This window comes from Larus michahellis, chromosome 8 (assembly GCF_964199755.1).
Source record: "Larus michahellis chromosome 8, bLarMic1.1, whole genome shotgun sequence".
NCBI lineage: Eukaryota > Metazoa > Chordata > Aves > Charadriiformes > Laridae > Larus > Larus michahellis.
The window spans coordinates 366,901-385,659 of record NC_133903.1 but is presented as its reverse complement, the minus strand read 5'-3'; the positions used below and the strand labels follow the sequence as shown (position 1 = coordinate 385,659).

The window sequence follows — 18,759 nt, the reverse complement described above, 5'->3', positions numbered from 1 at the left end:
ATGAACATATGAAATCTAGGATATACAGAAACAGAAAACTAAAACTATTTTAAGTTCTTTATTACCACTTTAAAGGAATTGTCAGGGAGAAGACAGTTTCATATCAAGAATCAAAGATTACATTAACTTAAATTCCTTCAGATTTTTGTCCTTTGGCTTTTGCTCCTTCTGCCTTTCAGACAGAAAATTCACACATACAATGCAGTAAATCTTTTAAAACTCAGAATCTAAACACACAGCCCATATCTGCTCCGGTATTTGTGTAAATATTCTTTGGATACGTAAATACAAGTGACACTAGTATGCGTACATAATGCCATTAGCACGTACAATGCAAATGAATAATGGTATCTCTGACAGGACAGAGATAAAGAAGAGATAACGCAACTTTAAACTTCATCACACTTCTGGCTTCTTCCATTTTAACATAAATCTTCATAGTCCTATCAAAGGGTTCATTTGGATTTCTAAATATTTAACAGTGCTGTCCCACTTTCTCACTCATCGCTTTGAAAGCACTTTGCCCTTCAAAGACGACAAGGAGACAACGTTGTTTCTACTCTGCAAATGTAAAAACTGAGGCACAAAAGAGTATTTTTTCTTTCAACACGGGTATTTCAAACCTCAAACCTCTTCGTTATTCTGCTATTGTCCACCAAAATGCAGGGCAACTTCTTACACTCCATTCTGTTCCAAGTTACTTATCACGATAAAAGTAGAGCCTTAGAAATGAGCGGACTCAGCATCTTCTTGTACTTTGAAGTGACTGGCACTCCATAAGAAAGGTGCTTCTAAAATTATGTTTTCCCAGGCAGAACAAAGAATAAAAATGAAGTGATTATATTATACTTAAGCTATCTATCATTACACAGTTACACGCTGGATATATTGGAGGAAAAAGAATATTAAACTGGAGTACTGTAAACATGCTAATGTATCTTACCATTACGACATGTGAAATAATAGGATTCAGCGTTTCTGAAATTTTGTCAAAAAAGCTTTATTTTATAAAAATCACAGGATCCATTTAAAAGCTTAACTGGAAAGATTTTGGTATGAATTAATCAGAAATTAACTAACTTGATCAATCAGAAATTCAACTGTCAGCACATCAAACGAGTTTGCCAATGGAACGCTACTAAGCGGGTAGAGTTTGATTCAATACGTGTGTGCTTAGATTTGCCCAACTAACTGAACTCTGCTATGTCCGCACACCAACGGTTTTCTCTCCACAATGACATTCTAGTCATCGTCTTGCATCCTTGTAAGTACTATGTGGTACCTTCAAAATAATTTTCCCATTTTAAGACAGAAAACTGCATCTAGCTACCACCAACTAGAGCCATTCAGAAAGCCAGCGAGGACCTATGGAGCTTTTCCCATACCCAGCAACATTTGATTGAACAGCATTTTAATCTTTTTCTCCGTTAGCCTTACACAGACTTTTACAGGGTAGTTAATTACTCTCGTCTCTTCCTGTGGTAGCTGTCAGATTTGTCTTGATATTGGTCAGATCGACATCATCTAAATTTTTCTCATCATCCCCCTGACATCCATGAGGGATGTCCACCAGGCTCTTCCAGATAAACTTCAGAGATCTGGCATTTTATCAGCATGGCAAAATTAATCCAGCACCTTTCAGTAAGCTTAAGAAAATACAGTTTCCCTGAATTCCAGGTGCTGGGTTGGGATTCCTTTACCTGATCTACCATATCCATCCTTCACAGGAGTTAACAGTGACCAGTATATACCAGAAATGAGTTAATGTAATAATTAAGGCTAAAGCCCATTAAAGGCAAACAACCGAACTCGAAGAAAACTCTGCGTGGGCTCAGCATTGAGGCTGAACGTGATCTGCGTCACAGTCTCTATAGACTGAAGAATATGACTTTGTTGAAATGGCTCAAACTGCGTTTGGTTTAACAGTCCATTTAATGCAATTTTGCTTTTTCACATTTAAAACATACTAACTCTCTTGTGGTGCAGTTCAGCAGAAGATGTACTGACCAACGGTTACACGTTTAGCGCACGGCTGCCATATGACTATTCTGGATTGAAAAGGGCGTCCACGTCAGGATCTGTACGACTGCGACGCAAAGCGGAACCAGACAGATCAAATAGAACATGGCATCGTGAAGACCTAAAAACAAACTGGTGAAGAAGATGAAAACACAGCTTTCATGATGAAGAAGATTAACTTCCATGGTCAATTCACAACAGATTATTAAAAATTAAATGTTAAAATGCATTCACATTATATACACATATACAGCATGTACACATTCCTGCGTACAATCAATTCTAAATAAAAGAAGTACAAACATCTCAGATATCAAATGTACTTCAATTGTGTTTTCAAATTCTACATACAAATACATAGTTTATGTTGTTTGCTCCTTTCATAATAGCTGGGAGGAAATTAGATAATTAGCACGCAAAGAGTTAATTTTAATATACTCTAGGCAACCCAAGAAATCCTGTTTGCTACTTTAGTACACATCTGTATTATGTAATACAGCAATCAATTCAAGCAATATAATCCAATTATAACAGAGCACTTGGAAGGGTTTAGTACGACTGAAAAATCTGGAAGAGAAAGAAAAGCAGAAAATGGACGCAAACACTTTAATACAAAATTATTTTAAGTTAAAATCTGTGCTCCTAGCTATCCCTGTAGTGTTACACTTGCTGAGTGCTAGATGGAAGTCATGATTAATGCTTGAAATTCAGGTATGGCGTAAAGGGCTGTTTGAAATATCGTGTGTTATTTAATTTTGTTTTAAAATACATGATGATAAGATAATATAAACCACAAAAAGAACACGTGAAATTAACACTCATTCCCATTTATTCCCATGGATGCACGGTATTTCCTCATCTAAACCTTCTCTGAGGAATACAAGTATCAGCAAATACAAATCACAAAAGAAAATACAGGGGTTAAATGAGTTCCCCTCTATGAGCAGTGTGCTTTCTGACAGCTCAAAGCATACATTTAGGCATTCATCTATTACCTAGAATCTGTATCTACTGGTATTCTGTTAATGACTGGATTCTGATTACTTAAATATCAGGAAAGTCAGGTCAAGCTGAGAAACAGCCCCTAAATGAACTTTCTCTCCACGAGACAGTTTATGTTATTTTCCAGGGTTTTTTTCCCTTAGCATTCAGGGATGAGATGGGAGACTCACAAAACAGCTATGGACAGGATCCAAAAAACCTGAAATCTGTGGAAAAAACCCTCTCATTAACTTGAGCAGGCTTTTGAATAAAACCTAAGAGTGTCTCCGAATCATAAAAGAACTAATTCATGTCTCACTGCATTTAAGAGGAAAAAATGCATAGCCCAGATTTGTTCCTTAGTGCATACACACACTCATACAACAATCACAATTTATCTCAAGTCATCTACATGCTGATGCTAAATAGGAAAACAAAACCCCACAGGCTTACAAGTGAATTACTTAATCACTTGGGCAACTGCATGTAAGACTGGAAGCGTTCACTAGCGGGCCGCTGGTGCACAGCCAATGTTTATTGGCAGTGACAGTCACTTCCATTTGGACGTTTGCTGGCCTGTATTCAATCGCATTTTCGGCCCACCTAGAAGTAACCAAGGGCCCTCATCATGCCCACGGCCGCCTGTGTGAGCGGCGCCAGCAGGGAGGCAACAGACAAGTCATTGACCTATCTGAAGATGAAAACGGGACTAACGCACAGTTAACAGGATGCTGGGGCTTGTACTTTGCCTGTGCTGCACACTAACGAGGATTGCAGTTTTCAGTACTAAAATTATTCTGTATTTATACGCGGACTTCAGGCAGGACAAAAAAAAGAAAGAACACCTCCCAGATCGCTCACGCTGGTGCAATCCTGATTTGGTTTCATTGGAACAATATTGGTTTAAGAAAATAATATTACCTATTGTAATGTAAAACCCTAAGTTACTGCAGGATTTACAAAAAATATTTATAGTACACAGAACAAGGTATGGGAAAATATTTCATTAAAGGACTGAGATAAATCAAGAGCAGAGCTCAGATTTCATCATAATAACAGCTGAGCTAGTAACGTCAGAAATTTCCATTTCTACATTTCTTGCACACACAGGAATAAAACATGCAATCTTTCACTAAACAGCCTTAACGTCACTCCGAATAGAACGTGATGTAGTCCAGTAATTCACTACGAAAGCATCAACAGTTTAATGTACCTCCAATTAATAATGAAGAGCTGCTGCAGAATAACTTTGTTCTGAAGAACAAATTTGAGAAGCGCACTTTTAAGAGAAGTCAGCTGTAGTTGCAGTGGCTCTCCAGAAGAGGGTGTTTTTAAACCAAGTATCTTTTCCACAGGAAAAAAAGAAACCAAACCACACCACCAAACTAAAAAACACAAACCAAACCAAACAACCCCAAACAAAACAAAACAAAACAAAAAGCCCCAAGCCATAAGGGACAGGTAATGCTTTGCGATAATGACAGAACAAAAGGAAAAAAACCGCACCAAACCAGGACCCCACTCCATTCTGCAAGCTATTGCTCGAAGTTTAAGGATATTAAAAAATACTTCTTAAGCTAGCTTCCACTACAAAATGCTTCACTGATGTGTAGTGACCACATTTCCTAAGAATGTGGTATAACCTGCATATTAATGTATGCAGAATCATGTGTAACGTGCACAAGGTACAGGCCAATCTCGTGTGTGAAAACGGTTACACCAAAAAGTGAGAGGACTTCTGGAAGAGATACACCATTCATAGCAGAAGTCACACTTCAGAGTTATGATACCAGAGCAAAACCAAGAGATACTGGGTTGCTCCTAAGGAAGAAGGCATCATGGTGACTACGAAGGTATTACCACTGAAGCAGAAGTAAACACTCGTAAGTGAGAGGTTAGTGCTGTTAATGGTCAATGCAACAGCTTCGGGGCTGAGGAAGAGAAAGACAGGATCCAAAGGTCTTTGGAATGTCTGGTCCAATACGGTACTGGGATCACTGTTCAGTGCTAAGCATTTTCTCCTCTCTGATGAACCTTAACCACCCACCTGGAGGTGTTATGATACCTCACAGATGAAAGAAAAAGGGGACTGAATTTTCCTTTCTTCTAGACTTTTATGCTCCCTGTAAAACCTCTTCACTCTCTTACCAGCTTGGCTGGCCTGCAGAATACAATTGTAACAGAAGCCACCAAGTCGATGATGAACTATTGTCTCAAAAGGTCTGCCCCATTATCCAGATCATTAATGACGACATTAAAGAGCACTGGATCCAGTATAGACCCCAAGGGTACACTACTAGTTATTGGCCTCCAGGTAGACTTCATGCCACCGCTCACCACCCTCTGAGCCTGGCCATTCAGCCAGTTTTCAACCCATCTCACTGTCTGCTCAACAAGCCTCGTCAAAGGCTCGTCTATGAGGATCTTATGGGAGGAGACAGTGTCAAAGACCTTACTGAAGTCCAGGCAGACAATATCCACTGCTTTTCCCTTGTCTACCAGGCTAATCGCTTCATTGCAGAAGCTTATCAAGTTGGTCAAGCGTGACTTCCCCTCGGTGAAGCTATCCTGACTACTACTGACGATTTTATTAATGTGCCTGGAAATGGTTTCCAGGTTTAGCTGCTCCATCATTGTTGCTATGGCTTAACTTTCAGTTCAAGAAAAAATAAATAATTTAGAATTCAGCAAATAGTTTATGGTTTTGGACTGCATCTTCTCTCTTCTCCCAGTCACCAACATTGCTGGAAACTCTTCAGGCATATTTATTCAGGGCCCAAACATTTTGTTAATGCAGAATAAGGGTCCTCTGTGCTATCTTCACAATTCCCTGCGACTACACTTAATAAACTAAATGCTTTCCAGAACACTTAATACATACTGCCAGCTTTGGAGGAGGAGGGACACAGCTGAGATTGTACTGGCATGGGTCATAACACTTCGTTATATATAATTCACATGTATGAAATTATTTTTTTTTAAACAGTTTGAGCATATTTTAAGTGATCTTCTGTATTCAGTTTCTGTTTGTCCCTAAACGATTGTGTCCAGAGGCAGATGTATTTTAGTTCTCTGCCAATGGCTGAAGACTGAGATCAGTTGATAGGGTTTTAATAAGTAATTTTAGCTCAGTCCATGGTCTGAGTACATTGCCATGGGCAAACTGACTCCCTAGAAACAATCTTGACTAGCCTGTCTTTGTGGACTGTGTGTCCATTTGCAAAGTGAAGGACATGCACATTCACACGTACATATACGTATACAGAAAACACATGCAGGCTGATTCGTATTTAAGAAATTATTTTTGAAGGGATGGGGAAGAGAAATATAGAGTGTATTTCAGGTGCTCTTTGATTAACTGGTCTCAGCTTTGTTCCTTTATGCTGTTCCTTGCCCTAGTGGAATAAATCAAATTTCAGCTTGACTCAAGTGAAAATACAGGTTTTAGAGATTGAGCATTCAAAGTATTGCCACTCTATATACAAGAAATTTATTATTGCTATAGTTCAGAGGCTGCTTACTGGGGATAAAAAAGATTTACCGCTACTGTGATTTAAAATCCATCCACAAAGGGATCATTTCTCTGATTGAAAGGGATCAGAACTGCAGTTTTCAGGTTTCAAATCTGAATTTCTCTGAGTCATCAAGATGAATATATTCAGCCCTCTCATATCCACATCCAGTTCAACCTACTGCTCTTCTGCAAAAATCACTCATCTTATTTGACATTATAATGAGGTTCATGACCTCTTCACATCACCTCACTGGCTGGCTATCTACAGAATGCATTAAAATAAAATTAACTGTTCTCACACATAGCCTCAAACTTAAGCCTTCTCTGTTTGTGTCAGGATGCTTTCCCGAAGACCACCTGTTGTCTTTTTATGTCATGCTTTTCCTCATACATTTTTTTAGGAAGTTCCTCAAATGGGAAATGTTCTCCTAGCCTTAGGTGACACACAACCAGGCATTTCTCCTTCAAGAGCTTTCTCCACAAAAGTTCACGTACGCTTGTCTTCTATGTATTTTTTAAGGTTTCTACTCAAAATTTAGAAGAGCTATGTAGTACTCAGGATATCCATGTTGTTCTCTCACGCAAATCCTAATCAGGACTGATTTTGCCTTTTAGTCCTGACTGCAGTTATTCCTTACGTTGCCACTTCCTATTGTTGGTCATAAACAAACAGCCTATGACCCTTTCAGCGTACCGACTCCCTGTTAATTTGTTTTTACAAAAGCCCATGCATTTCCAATTGCTAACTAGCAACCACAGCTTTATGCTGTGTATTACGGTCCCCAGGGACTGCAACGAGATCATTAGCATCAGAATGGTTAAGTAGTATCAAAGCCAAAATTATACTCCTACTTGAGGCAAATTCCCTCCCCCCGGTGATTATACTGCTTTCTCTCAAACAAAACTCTATCTTTAATGCAACCCTATTAGGATTATGTATCTAAGGAAGTAGGTTTATGAGATAAGGTTTACAGAAGCCAGGACAACATATCTTAGTAAGAGGTATTAGGTGATCTCAAACGTTTTTGGGTTTGTTTTTTTTTTGCAATAGAACAGGAGACGGTCAACTACTGAAATGTATCCTTTGTTTTTAAAAATTAGGTCGATATCCTCACATGTATTGTTTAATCACCAACTTATTCTTTAAAAAAAAAAAAGAAAACATTTCTATTTCTATGCAGACAAAAAACAACTGGAAAATATTTTTAAAGCACTCATATTTTTGAAGTGCAGTTGATGCAAACTAATTGCAGATTAATTTGGTTTTTAGATGACAGGATTATTTCATGTGAATTTCTATGACTTAAAGTATCCCTTTTGAACTCACCTGGGACCAGGTTGAGCATCTTCATTATTCAGGTTCTCATATCCAAATTGATTTAGTATTGTAACCACAAGCATTGGAGCCAAAGATTGGGCAGGCTTGGTAAATAAAGCATTGGTACCAAAAACCATAGAAGAAAGTGGTGATCTAAAATATTGAGGGGAAAAAACAAACGGATGCACAACACAAACTTATTAGTATATTAATTGCAATAGTAATTTTAAAAATCATGTTAATATGCAAATACTAATTAGCATGATACTTAGCTTTATGGTTCACACATTAGCGCAAACAGATGAGCTATCCTAATGAAATTTAACTTTCTTTTTTTAACTGAAAGGTAATAAACCTCTGGGGTGTATAAACAGCTTGGCCCCACTTCTGAAATGACTTCCACTCAAGTTCAATTTTGCACACATTAAGTAATTACTGAAGTTAAGTTAGACTGAACAGTGCATGGAGAATTAAATAAAACGTAAGACTTTACATGCATGAGGCCAGAAAAGGAGGCTTTTATTTTTCTTCATGAAAGCAACAGCTCCCACCTTTGAGGGGCAAGTCCTTTAATTCAGTGACCAGGATTGAATCTGCCCTTATATAAACATTGATGGAACCAACAGGAAGTTATCTGCACTTTGATAAAATCCAAAAGATCCATGAATTGTAATATGCTACGTCAAAGCTCTTTTTATCAATTTTTATTTCAGAGAGATAAAAGCAACCAGTTAGACTTTGGAATTTGCACTCTTAAGTAGCATGGGCAAAGCCTTCTAAACGCTTTTTCCATGTTAGAAAGGCCTTATTCAGAAAATTCGCTAAGCGACAATAGATGCATATGGTTACAAAATAATTCAACTAAAGCTAACAAAAATAAAGGCACAAAAACCTTGGCTTATACTATAGTATAATTAAAACTAGAAATGACTTGATAATCTGTTTAAATTTCTCTGCTGAAGTAACCACAGGAAACTTTATTCAAGTTCTTATCTTATGCTAAATTGCTCTTACAAAAAGTACTTCTGTGTCAAGGATCCAAGATCACTTACTGTCTTTACTTGGACATAATCTAACTTACGAAAAAGTAGCACAGCAAATAGCGTATTTAAAGAAAAACAGTTAAGACTGACATACCTCCGCTTGTGCTTTATTAAATCTGCATCAACAATATCTGCCAGAGGCAAATTGAACAAACTAAATGAAGCTTGTACAATTACCCTAAAGAAAGACAAAATATTGAAGATGTTCATAGTTCTTATATACACTTCCATAATGAAATCATAACTGACGTTCTAACACATACACCCCAACACTGACATTTCCGCAAACACACAAAGCTGAGACCTTCTCTAAAATATGCTGATTTATCTGTTTAAACAGCAGTTCTGAAAGCATTATTAGATCTGTTCTTAATTGAGAATTAGAAATCAATATGCAAACCTAAAAGATGGGGATTTTTGCTTTTTTTCCTGGACACTGGTGCAAAAGGTCATACATTCTTGCTTGAGATTATCAGTAAATGTCATTTAAAATGACATGGAGAAAAGAAACACCTTAGAAGAAAGAGAAACTGAAAATTTCCTCTTGAAATCTGAAAAGGACATGAGCATTACTGGAAAGAACGCATGGAAGACACACTTCAAAGTGGGTGAATTAGAGTAGTAAAAAGATTTTATAGGCATTCCTTTATATGTATTTACATTATATATATATGCATTTAAACACACACACACAAAGCCGACTTTTAACAAACTGCTAACTGAAACTATACACTCGGATATTAGGATTTCTATGTCTTATTAAATTTTGGGTATGATTAGCTTTTACTTACAAGAGGCTTTGAACAACTAGCACTTTAAACATACAGTCTTTAGGTACCTTAGAATTTTTTCCTGGGGAAATCAAAATATATCTTCATCATTTAAAGTATGCAGGTAATGAAATTCAATTTATTGTTCACACAATTCAGTATTATAGTAGTCCATGGCAGAAATACTGAAAATAAGAATGAAAACGGGGGAAAAAAAGAAAATGAAGAAAAGGAGGGTAGGAAAGAACATGCAGAAAGAAAAAAACGAAACAGAAAATGAAGAAATAAAACCAAATTGCTGTTACAATATTCTGAAATAAACAGCTCTTTATTTTTAAAAAAGGTTTTCCATGTATTGTAATACACTTCTGTGGAACTACTACTTTTGGCATCATAGTTACCCAGTGCCAGTGAAAAAGCGACTCAGTACTTGTTACCTGGCAGGCCCATGAGATATTGGTGTTTGTTTTGCAGTGCAACACGCAAGTGTTCATGACACACAAAACAAGGCCTGAGCTTTCCTCGCAAACAGCCTCTGAAGATTTTCTCCACTGAGATCTTCTGTGCCTGCGTGGATGAGAAAAGGTTCTGCTTCTCTGGAAGCTCATGTTAAAGCAGACACGTGGCTGGAGGCATGTGGCTACAAACCTTAAATACTGTTCATTTTTAAGGCTTTTTTGTTTTGGTTTTAAGCAGAAATTAAAAGCTGAAGTAGAATAAAATGAAGTGTAACTTGAGTTTCAGCTTCCCTGACAAGTGAAACAGAACAAAAAGAAAACCAAAAAAGCAGCAGCAAAATCTTCATGCTATTAAAAGCAAGTGTCCACTCTATCAGAATTACTTAAGCCGTATCCACGAATAGGGAAGTGTATTCACTTACATGTTTGTTGTGAGATAAAATGCCAACAGATAATAGTGTTCTGGCCCTAGAAGAAACATGACAGCAGCAGCTACTCCTTCGAAGTAAAAGGAAAACAGGATGATTCTGTAATAACCAAACTTCTTCAACGAAGCATGACTGAGAAGAACAAGGCACTGGAAAGGTAATATATACACACATGTATGATATAGTACAATATCTCAGCATTAGGAGAGCTATAAAGCACAAACCAGACACAAATTATTACTACCCATTAAAGCCAAAAAAACCAACGAAACAACAAACCAAAGACACAACCCTGTATAAAAAGTTCAATCCAAATAAAAAAAAAAATAGGAATAGAACAAAAAGAACTATCTACTGGCTCATTCTATGCTACCCTACCAGGCAAGAATGGCCTCCTTTTACTCAAAGCTGAGAACAACTTTATCCTGAGAAAAAATACCGTTTCCCACATTTCCTATCATTTAATGCTCATGATCTTTATGTTTGATATCCCCTAAAGAATTACGTTTGCAGTATGCTAACTGTAAAACAACCATCTAGCCATTTTAACTGCTGACCAAAAATATCTTCAATTTTTTTTTCATTGATATTACTATTTTCACTAACATTTACAGAAAATAAGCATGACTTTGAAGCTGATAAAGCAAGCTCGCTAAGACAGCTGATCTAAGCAAGACAGAGAGATTACTCCCAAGTCGGGAAAGGCAGGTGGCAGTGAACAACGCGTATGGCTGCACTTTAATTCCGCCAGTCTTAGCAAGCAGTAGTCCACGCAAGAGGCTATTGACAGGCAAACTCACAACAATGGTATTAAGTGGTGGTTACAGTGTGAACGAAAAGTAAGCTCTTCTGTCTTGTTCCTCACTTTCCACTTTAAATAGGAAATTTTGTAATGCATTGTGTTCTTTTTATTATATGAGCCTATGTGACCATCTACATGTATGTGGTCCTCATCACTGCCACAAAAAATACCCACAAACTCTACACAGATACATATTTTCTCCTTCTGTGTTACAAAGATGAGCAGTGTAATATTTGGATGAAGAACAGGAAAGAATTCTCCTTGTGCATTTGTTCCCATATTTAAATACTTTAACATAACGAATAAAACCAGGATGGTACAGTCAGACGAAGATTACTGTGGCAAAGGTCACTTTAAAGAAGCTGAAGTTTCCTACTTAAACCAATGATCAGGGAGGTAAAACAAACCTGGAAAGTTGTTATAAGAAAAAAATCTGATTGTAAGAAACTTAGAGATACTCCTCCTGCGGGCTGGTTTCAGGCATTTGCAGAAATGGTAAGGTATTGCGTAACGCACATTATTCTAAACACCATGACCTTCTCTCCCTATAATTGAGAAATAACCCCGTCTCAGGAAGTACTTATGATTTAGAAAATTCCTTATTACCTGCATGTTTCCAAGACTGCATATTTCTAAGAAAAATGCTAACTTAATGATGCAAATTTAAATTTGTTTGCCTGTGCTTCAGCAACAAGGTCTCCCTTGTAGGCAGGTTTTACTCTTCACACCCACTACTAAAAGGAACCTAAGAGAGGAGCCGAATTCCAGTTTAGTCCAAGCCACTGAAGCACAGTTCACAAGAAGGGGCTTTATTTCACATGGGTTGGGTGCTTTTCCAGTAAGCGAAGTTCAGGACATTGCCATCAGCAAATTCTCTTATTATATCTTGAGCTCAAAAGGACAAAATCTGAGAAAAATAAGGTCACAGCAAACTCTCTGCATTCGGTGACCTTCTAGACAAAGAGTATCTGGGGAGCAGAGAGAGATGCATTTTCTGAAAGATTGTTCGTTTCACGCTGTCACGCTGATTTTATCAACAGTAGTGATTGCTATACATTGAGTATAAAATTATTTAAGCTTTCCTAACTTCTGCAGTTTCTGATTTATTCCCAAAGTTCATCAGCTAACTGTTTTGAGTTACAGAAAAAAAACCTTATTAAACCTGTGGTAACGATAAAATTTGAAATTATAGATATTTAGGAGTTATGGAACAGAGAAGGTATTTTTAGGATTTGTATGTTATATATACAAAAGCCAAAACGGTAACTAAAATTGAGCTGTGAATTTGAGTTGCACTTTGATGTATCTTCTTTTAGATTCTACTCACTGAAAACACTACAACTTAATGAACATAACAGCCTGATTTTCAGAAATTCTGAACATCATCAGCACCTATGATGAAAATCAGGATACTCGGGTTTTGATCAATCTAACAAGTAAACACAGTAAAAATTCTAAAAGATCCAGTGAAAGAATTAGAAAGGAATGAACAGGATAATTTTTTTATTCGCTGCAGACAAGTACGTTTACATTCTGTGGGGCATATTTTTGCTGCTTTTCTTGTTCTCATACATTACTTGTTTGGATTCTCTTTCCCTTTTCTTTTCCAGTTCATTACTCATGCCCCCATGCCTGACTGGGGCCTCAAAAGCATCTCTCTCCCTAGGAAATGCAGCTGACCAAGACAGCAAACAACAGAACAGGCACGGATTATTCTCCAAAAGCAGCTAGTTAGAGTTTGGTTTGATTCCCATGACTGAGATACCACGTATTTCAATCATGCTTTAAATACCTAATCATTTTTCCGGTGTTTTGTGCAGTTTATCTGAGAAACTTCCTGAAGAAGAGATTATTTTCTCATTGTGTATTACAAATCAAAAAAAGAGAGAAAAGAATTCAGAATTTTACAGATTTTGTTTTTAGAAACTTTTTATCTTGACCATGTTTCTCATACCTTTATACGTAGGTATTATAAACCCTGCAGGATATAAAACATTCACTCACATATCACACTCCTGTAAGCAGATACTCTGCTAGCCTCCCTGCTTGTCCTTTCTCCCTACCCTACTCTTCGGTTGGTCAGCTTGATCTAGAGGTACTTTCTGCTTTTAGACCACCGGTGAGCTACATTTGTTTCTCAGCATGGCCAATGGTTTATGCTGGATGCAGCATTTTTTCAACAAACAGCGTAAATGGGTACCTTAAAGTAATGAAAACTAGTAAACCACCATGTTTTCATATTTTGAAATGTGTAACTGCCTACCTGAGGACAAATAAAGCTTGCTCCATACATGACACTTCTTATTGAGGAAGAAAGGACATCCTTAGGAATAAGATTATCCGCAAAGATCATCATAAAATTGTTGCAGAAAGCTAAGTGGAAGACTTGGAAGAAGTTCATCGTTACGAAAAATAAAAAGTTTTTCTGTGTCATAATCTGCTTGGTCAGTGAAATCACAGAAGACCAGGAGAGAGCTCCATCGCTGCTTTCCAGATTAGAACTCTCTGTGCAAACTTCTCTCTGCTCATATTGGCTAGTACTGTATTTGCCCGTGTAACACATACAAGCTGTTGCTAATGCTGCGACCAAAACAGCGAAAGCCTGAAAATAGGCAAAATTTTCCATATTATCTGATATGAGACCGCAAAAGAGAATGCTCGTTGATCCGATTAATGTTGCTACTTGGTTATATTTAATCAGCTGAAGCCTGCTTTCATGTCTTGTTGAAATTTCTGCAAAGAGCGCACACTGCGCGAGAAGCACAAATGTAAGCAAACCATCAAAAGCACATAACGCAACAATGAGGTGCAGACCACTTAGCCAGTCACCTTCATCATAATGTTTCCAAGGAAACCAAGGAAGCAAAAAGGCTAACGCATATAAAGGAGCTCCATATAAAATTGAAAACTGGCGTCGTGAGCAGCACGCAAATTTGGAGTTATCTTGAATATACCCAAAAAGAGGATCATTAATGGCATTCCATATCATAAATACAACCTGCGACAAACAAGAAACACAACAGAATTTATCATTAACGTGAGTTTCCTGCGGTGGTTATACAGACACAGAAGCAACACATACCATATTTACTTAAAATAAATCTCTATTCAAAGAATAAAGAAAGATGAAAGCTTCTCGGGTCAAAACAGACTCCAGACCAAATTCTTAAAGGTATTTAGAGGTTTGCAGTAATTTTGAAAAACAAGATGAATAAGTAGGCAGGTGCCCAACTACACATGAAATAAACACCCATCTCTAAGACTTCACTCCTTCAAATCTATCTGGGCTTTCATCTTGCAGAGCCCAGGTACTTCTCTCACAGCAAATAATTCAAAACGTGAGCCGGCCCTTTACTTTCAGGAGACCATTTATGACAAGAGTTGCTCATGTGGATAACAACTTGCAGATTAAAGGCAGTATTTAAGTACTTTAGCAGTCCATAGGAAAGCACTAATGTCAAATTTACCTATGGAGCTGAGGTGTGAGATTAGTTTAGAACATTACTTCAGTCTATCACAGGCAAAAATCTTTCCAGCAACTAGAAGTCTGGAGATTTTTAGTCTGAAGACCGTAAACAATGTGCTTTATGTGTACCGTCAATTGCTTATGGATTAACTAAATGTAAAATGAATTTACCGTATAACTATTTGCAATGCATCTAAAATTAATTCGTAAGTAAAAAAAAAAAAGACTCTGTTGTGATAGCACAGACACATTGTAATAGCACGATGTGCTATTATCATAGCACAACATGGTGATCAAAAATATTCGATTGTACAATACCTGTGCTTGATGAAATGCTACTTCTGAAATTTTGTATCGGTTTAGGAAAAGCTTGACGTAGTAGAAATTAAAGATACTGTTCATCATTCCAGCACCTAACGTAGTCATGGAATATGCCAGCGCATTAGGATGAATTCCCAAAACAAACTTCATCTTCCACGAGAAAACTCTCTTCTTCCTGGAGTTACAAAAAATTACAACAGTTGGTAGAACAATTTTCCAAATTAAAATGACATGGGAGTTTTGCTTGTTTCAGAGGTGTTGAAATGGATTCTTAGATGAAAATTTCCCCCTTCTTACCTCCTTTTTTTTTTTAATTAAAAACATTTTACTGAGTTATAAGACACTGAGCACAAAACTAAATAGATGCAAAATATTAAGAAGTCAGTGACATTTCTAAATATAGTCAGTGCTTAAAAATCAATGGAACAGGTAGACAAAAATTTAAAAGAATCCCTTCTGAACTAGTGCACAGACTCAATATGAAAATCTGCTATTGCAAACACTAATCTTGGAGTAGAGTTCAAAGTAATTACATACATTTTACATCTTTCCTGCTAGCTACATAGTTTTAAAATTATGGGCTGCGTAGGAATGAAGTGACTCAATTCATGTCCCTGCGTATGCCATCGCTGTGAATGTCAAATGCAGCATGCACTTACATGAATATTTACTTCGAAACAAATACCAAGTTTTGTCCTTGTATTTTTAGATGTTAATTGTTAACAAGCCATGGAAGCAATACTTTCACCTAATAAACTAACGAGATATGAACAGAAACCATAAAACAGTCAAAACACCTTTTAATAGTTTAAACATTTTCATAGAATAAAGGCTCCATGTAAATAAACTCTAGCAAGTAACACATGTACAGCATTTAAGTACATCCAAGTAACAGAGATTCAGCCCAAGAATATAGAGTCCTTTAATATATCAAACAGATCTTCAGCCAACATTTTTTTAAGATGCTGACTTTTTCCATCTATCTAGCAATTAACTTAAGCATGTTTGGTATAAACTATCCCATTAAAATAGCTAGCTCCAGGGAAACTCTACCTTTTAAAGCACATTAACTACTACCTTTATGGTCCTTGACTAGATTTGATTCTATAAGCTGATACAAGAATACTTCTCCCAGGTATCTGTGATTCTGTATCTGTTTTTAACTGAGCCTTTATTCATCTTTATATCTATTTGAAGGAAGCTGTCAGCCATTAATTTGGAGATACTTCAGGTTCAAGTTTCAGTCTTACTACGCACACTGACTCCAGAGCTTTGCAACCTGCTTTTTGTCAATAGTCCACCCTCTGCTCCTCTGCATATTAACAATTTTATCCTAAACGCGATTTTCAAATATCCATCAAAATACTTAGTTTGAATATTTGCTAGTTAAGCTTGATACGCACATCTGTGAGCAGCTCTCTGAACTCCTCATAAAAAAAAGACCATGCAAGACAGGAAATAAAACCCAAGGCTGTTTCCAGCCTTCCTGTGGTTTCGAGGGCGGCTGGACAGGCTGCAGCGAGGGAGGATGGAAACGTTCTCGCCACCGGGCGAGGGCCAGGGAAAAGCCCCAGATCAGGCAAGGGCTGGAGAAGTGTCTATTCTGGCTAAGGCAGAGGATGGACAGCAGGTTTTCCAACCTCCAACACAGAAAATGAACTCTGGAAGAGCAAATAAAATGTGGATGCATTTTCGTATATATATTTAAGATGCTCAAATATGAAACAATATGCAAAGAGTAGGTAACTTCTCTTTACGGGGAAGAAAAAAAAAAAAAAATCAGGCTGACAAACAACTTGAACCAAGTTGGTTTTTTTTCTAAAGCAAATTTATCTGTAAGAATATGACTGAATTTTTAGATGCTTGAGAATGATTGTGATGTGTATTTTCCAGTTTATTTTTCACAGAACTACAGATGTAGAGACATTTCTATTTTCAGGTGATGAAATTGTGATTTATGGTAACAAGTTTGGTTTCACAAACTTTTTCTGAGAAACCTATAATGAAGAATAAGGTCAACAGAAAAGATGCCCATTTTAAATGTTTATTTTTAACAATAGGTTTGATGTTGCTGTGTAGTAGTCATTACAGTAAGTATGCTATTGACAAGTGTCACATATTTTTTTAAAGAAGTGCATGTTCAAGCTTTCACAAATATACTTAATGAAGTGACTTATGTAGTAGGTATCAGGGCTTTTGGAGAGCTAGACATTTCATCTCAATTTCGTCCTTAAGCCCCCTGCGCACGTCTTTGGAGGGAGAACTGGGAGACTCTCCTTTCCCTCAAATTCCACGAGCACCAAGAATAAACGTGCCTCACACTAACATTACCAGCAAACACAGTCATTTCTGAAATTGTATTTGACTCAACTCCTTCCTACACACAAATAAAATAAAAAAAGGACCCCTCAGCTTCAGAAATTTGAAAGTAAGAATTTGAAATTTCTTTAACAAAACCCCTTTAACAATGCGCAAACAGGCCTCTAACGAAATGACTAATTATAATACACAGGATCTGACACAACTCTTTACACTAACTGGTGCATCTGGTCCTGTACCTTGTTTACGAAATAGGTTCAATTACAAGTTGAGGTACCACACTTCCTTTCCCAGAAGATGTGCTCTTTAATTGTACTACAATGAAATCACGCATGAGCATCCCCTCTCTTCTGAACAGTCAGCTTTTGTGTCGAATAGGTTAAAGCACAGGTGTTTGTGACTCACAGAAGGCAAATCGGTTTCAGAAATTCCTAGTGGTTACAACTGCGTTAACTCAGATGAGCCAAAAGAGCAGCCTGTTTAAAGCATCGCGGTGACACTACGTGCGCTTCTCCCGGAGCCGCAGGACAACCGCCAAAGGCACCCGCGGAGCGCGCCCACAGCCGGTACCGCGCCGTGACCGAGGCAGGGCGGCGTCACTCGGCCCCGAACAACTGCTTCGACACAAGTGTCTTCCTCATGTTTCTCCCCTGATTTAACCCACATTAAGACCAAGACGAGAAAAGCGCTGCCCGAGCCCCGTGGGGCGGCGGCATCGCCTCAGCCCGCCCGGCCGCTGGAAGCCAGGAGGCGCTGGGAACCTGCAGGACGGGAAGTTCGTCGGCGGCTCGTCTGCCAAAACCGGGCAAAACGAGCTACTTTTTCCTCAGCAGCTCCCCAGATAAGGGACACGGCTCCCTCCTTGCGAGGAAAAGGGGCGAGGGCGGGCGGTGACCGCCGGGCCGTGCCGGGGATGGAGACGGCCGCGCTCACGGGCGACAGCGCCTGCTGCGGCGGGACGCGCCCTCCCCGCCGGCGCCGAGACTCCCCGAGAGACGGCGGGAACACAGCCCGCACTTGTGCGCCAGTCGGTGCGGAGCCCCCCTCCCGGGCTCTTTCCTCAGCGCTCCCCGGGGCCCAGCTGCGCTGCCCCACCCCGGGCTGCGCCAGCTCTGCTCCACCGCAGACCCACCGGAATACCCCCCGCAACCGCCCCCGCCATTCACCCTCCGCGAGCCCCGCAACCGCCGCCCCTTTCCGCAGGCACCGACCCACCTCCTCTGACTAGAGGCTGCGCAGCCGGCTGCCGGGGCGGGTGCAATTAGCCCAGGCCAACCTTCTCTTCGCTTTCATTGGCGGCTTGACATGAATTCGCTTTGT

The 18,759-nt window shown here is 38.6% G+C and overlaps 1 protein-coding gene across 1 annotated transcript; it reads right to left on the bottom strand.

Moving 5' to 3' along the window:
• Window positions 1–980: 980 nt before the first annotated feature.
• Window positions 981–18,683, bottom strand: LOC141747355 (transmembrane protein 180-like). Its single transcript, XM_074597521.1, has 7 exons — window positions 18,655–18,683; window positions 15,118–15,295; window positions 13,597–14,331; window positions 10,526–10,680; window positions 8,970–9,053; window positions 7,842–7,985; window positions 981–2,151 (listed from the first exon to the last, which is right to left on the bottom strand). The coding sequence occupies exons 2-7, from the start codon at window positions 15,268–15,270 to the stop codon at window positions 2,022–2,024; spliced, it is 1,401 nt and encodes a 466-aa protein (XP_074453622.1). The 5' UTR covers window positions 15,271–15,295; window positions 18,655–18,683; the 3' UTR covers window positions 981–2,021.
• Between the last annotated feature and the right edge of the window lie 76 nt (window positions 18,684–18,759).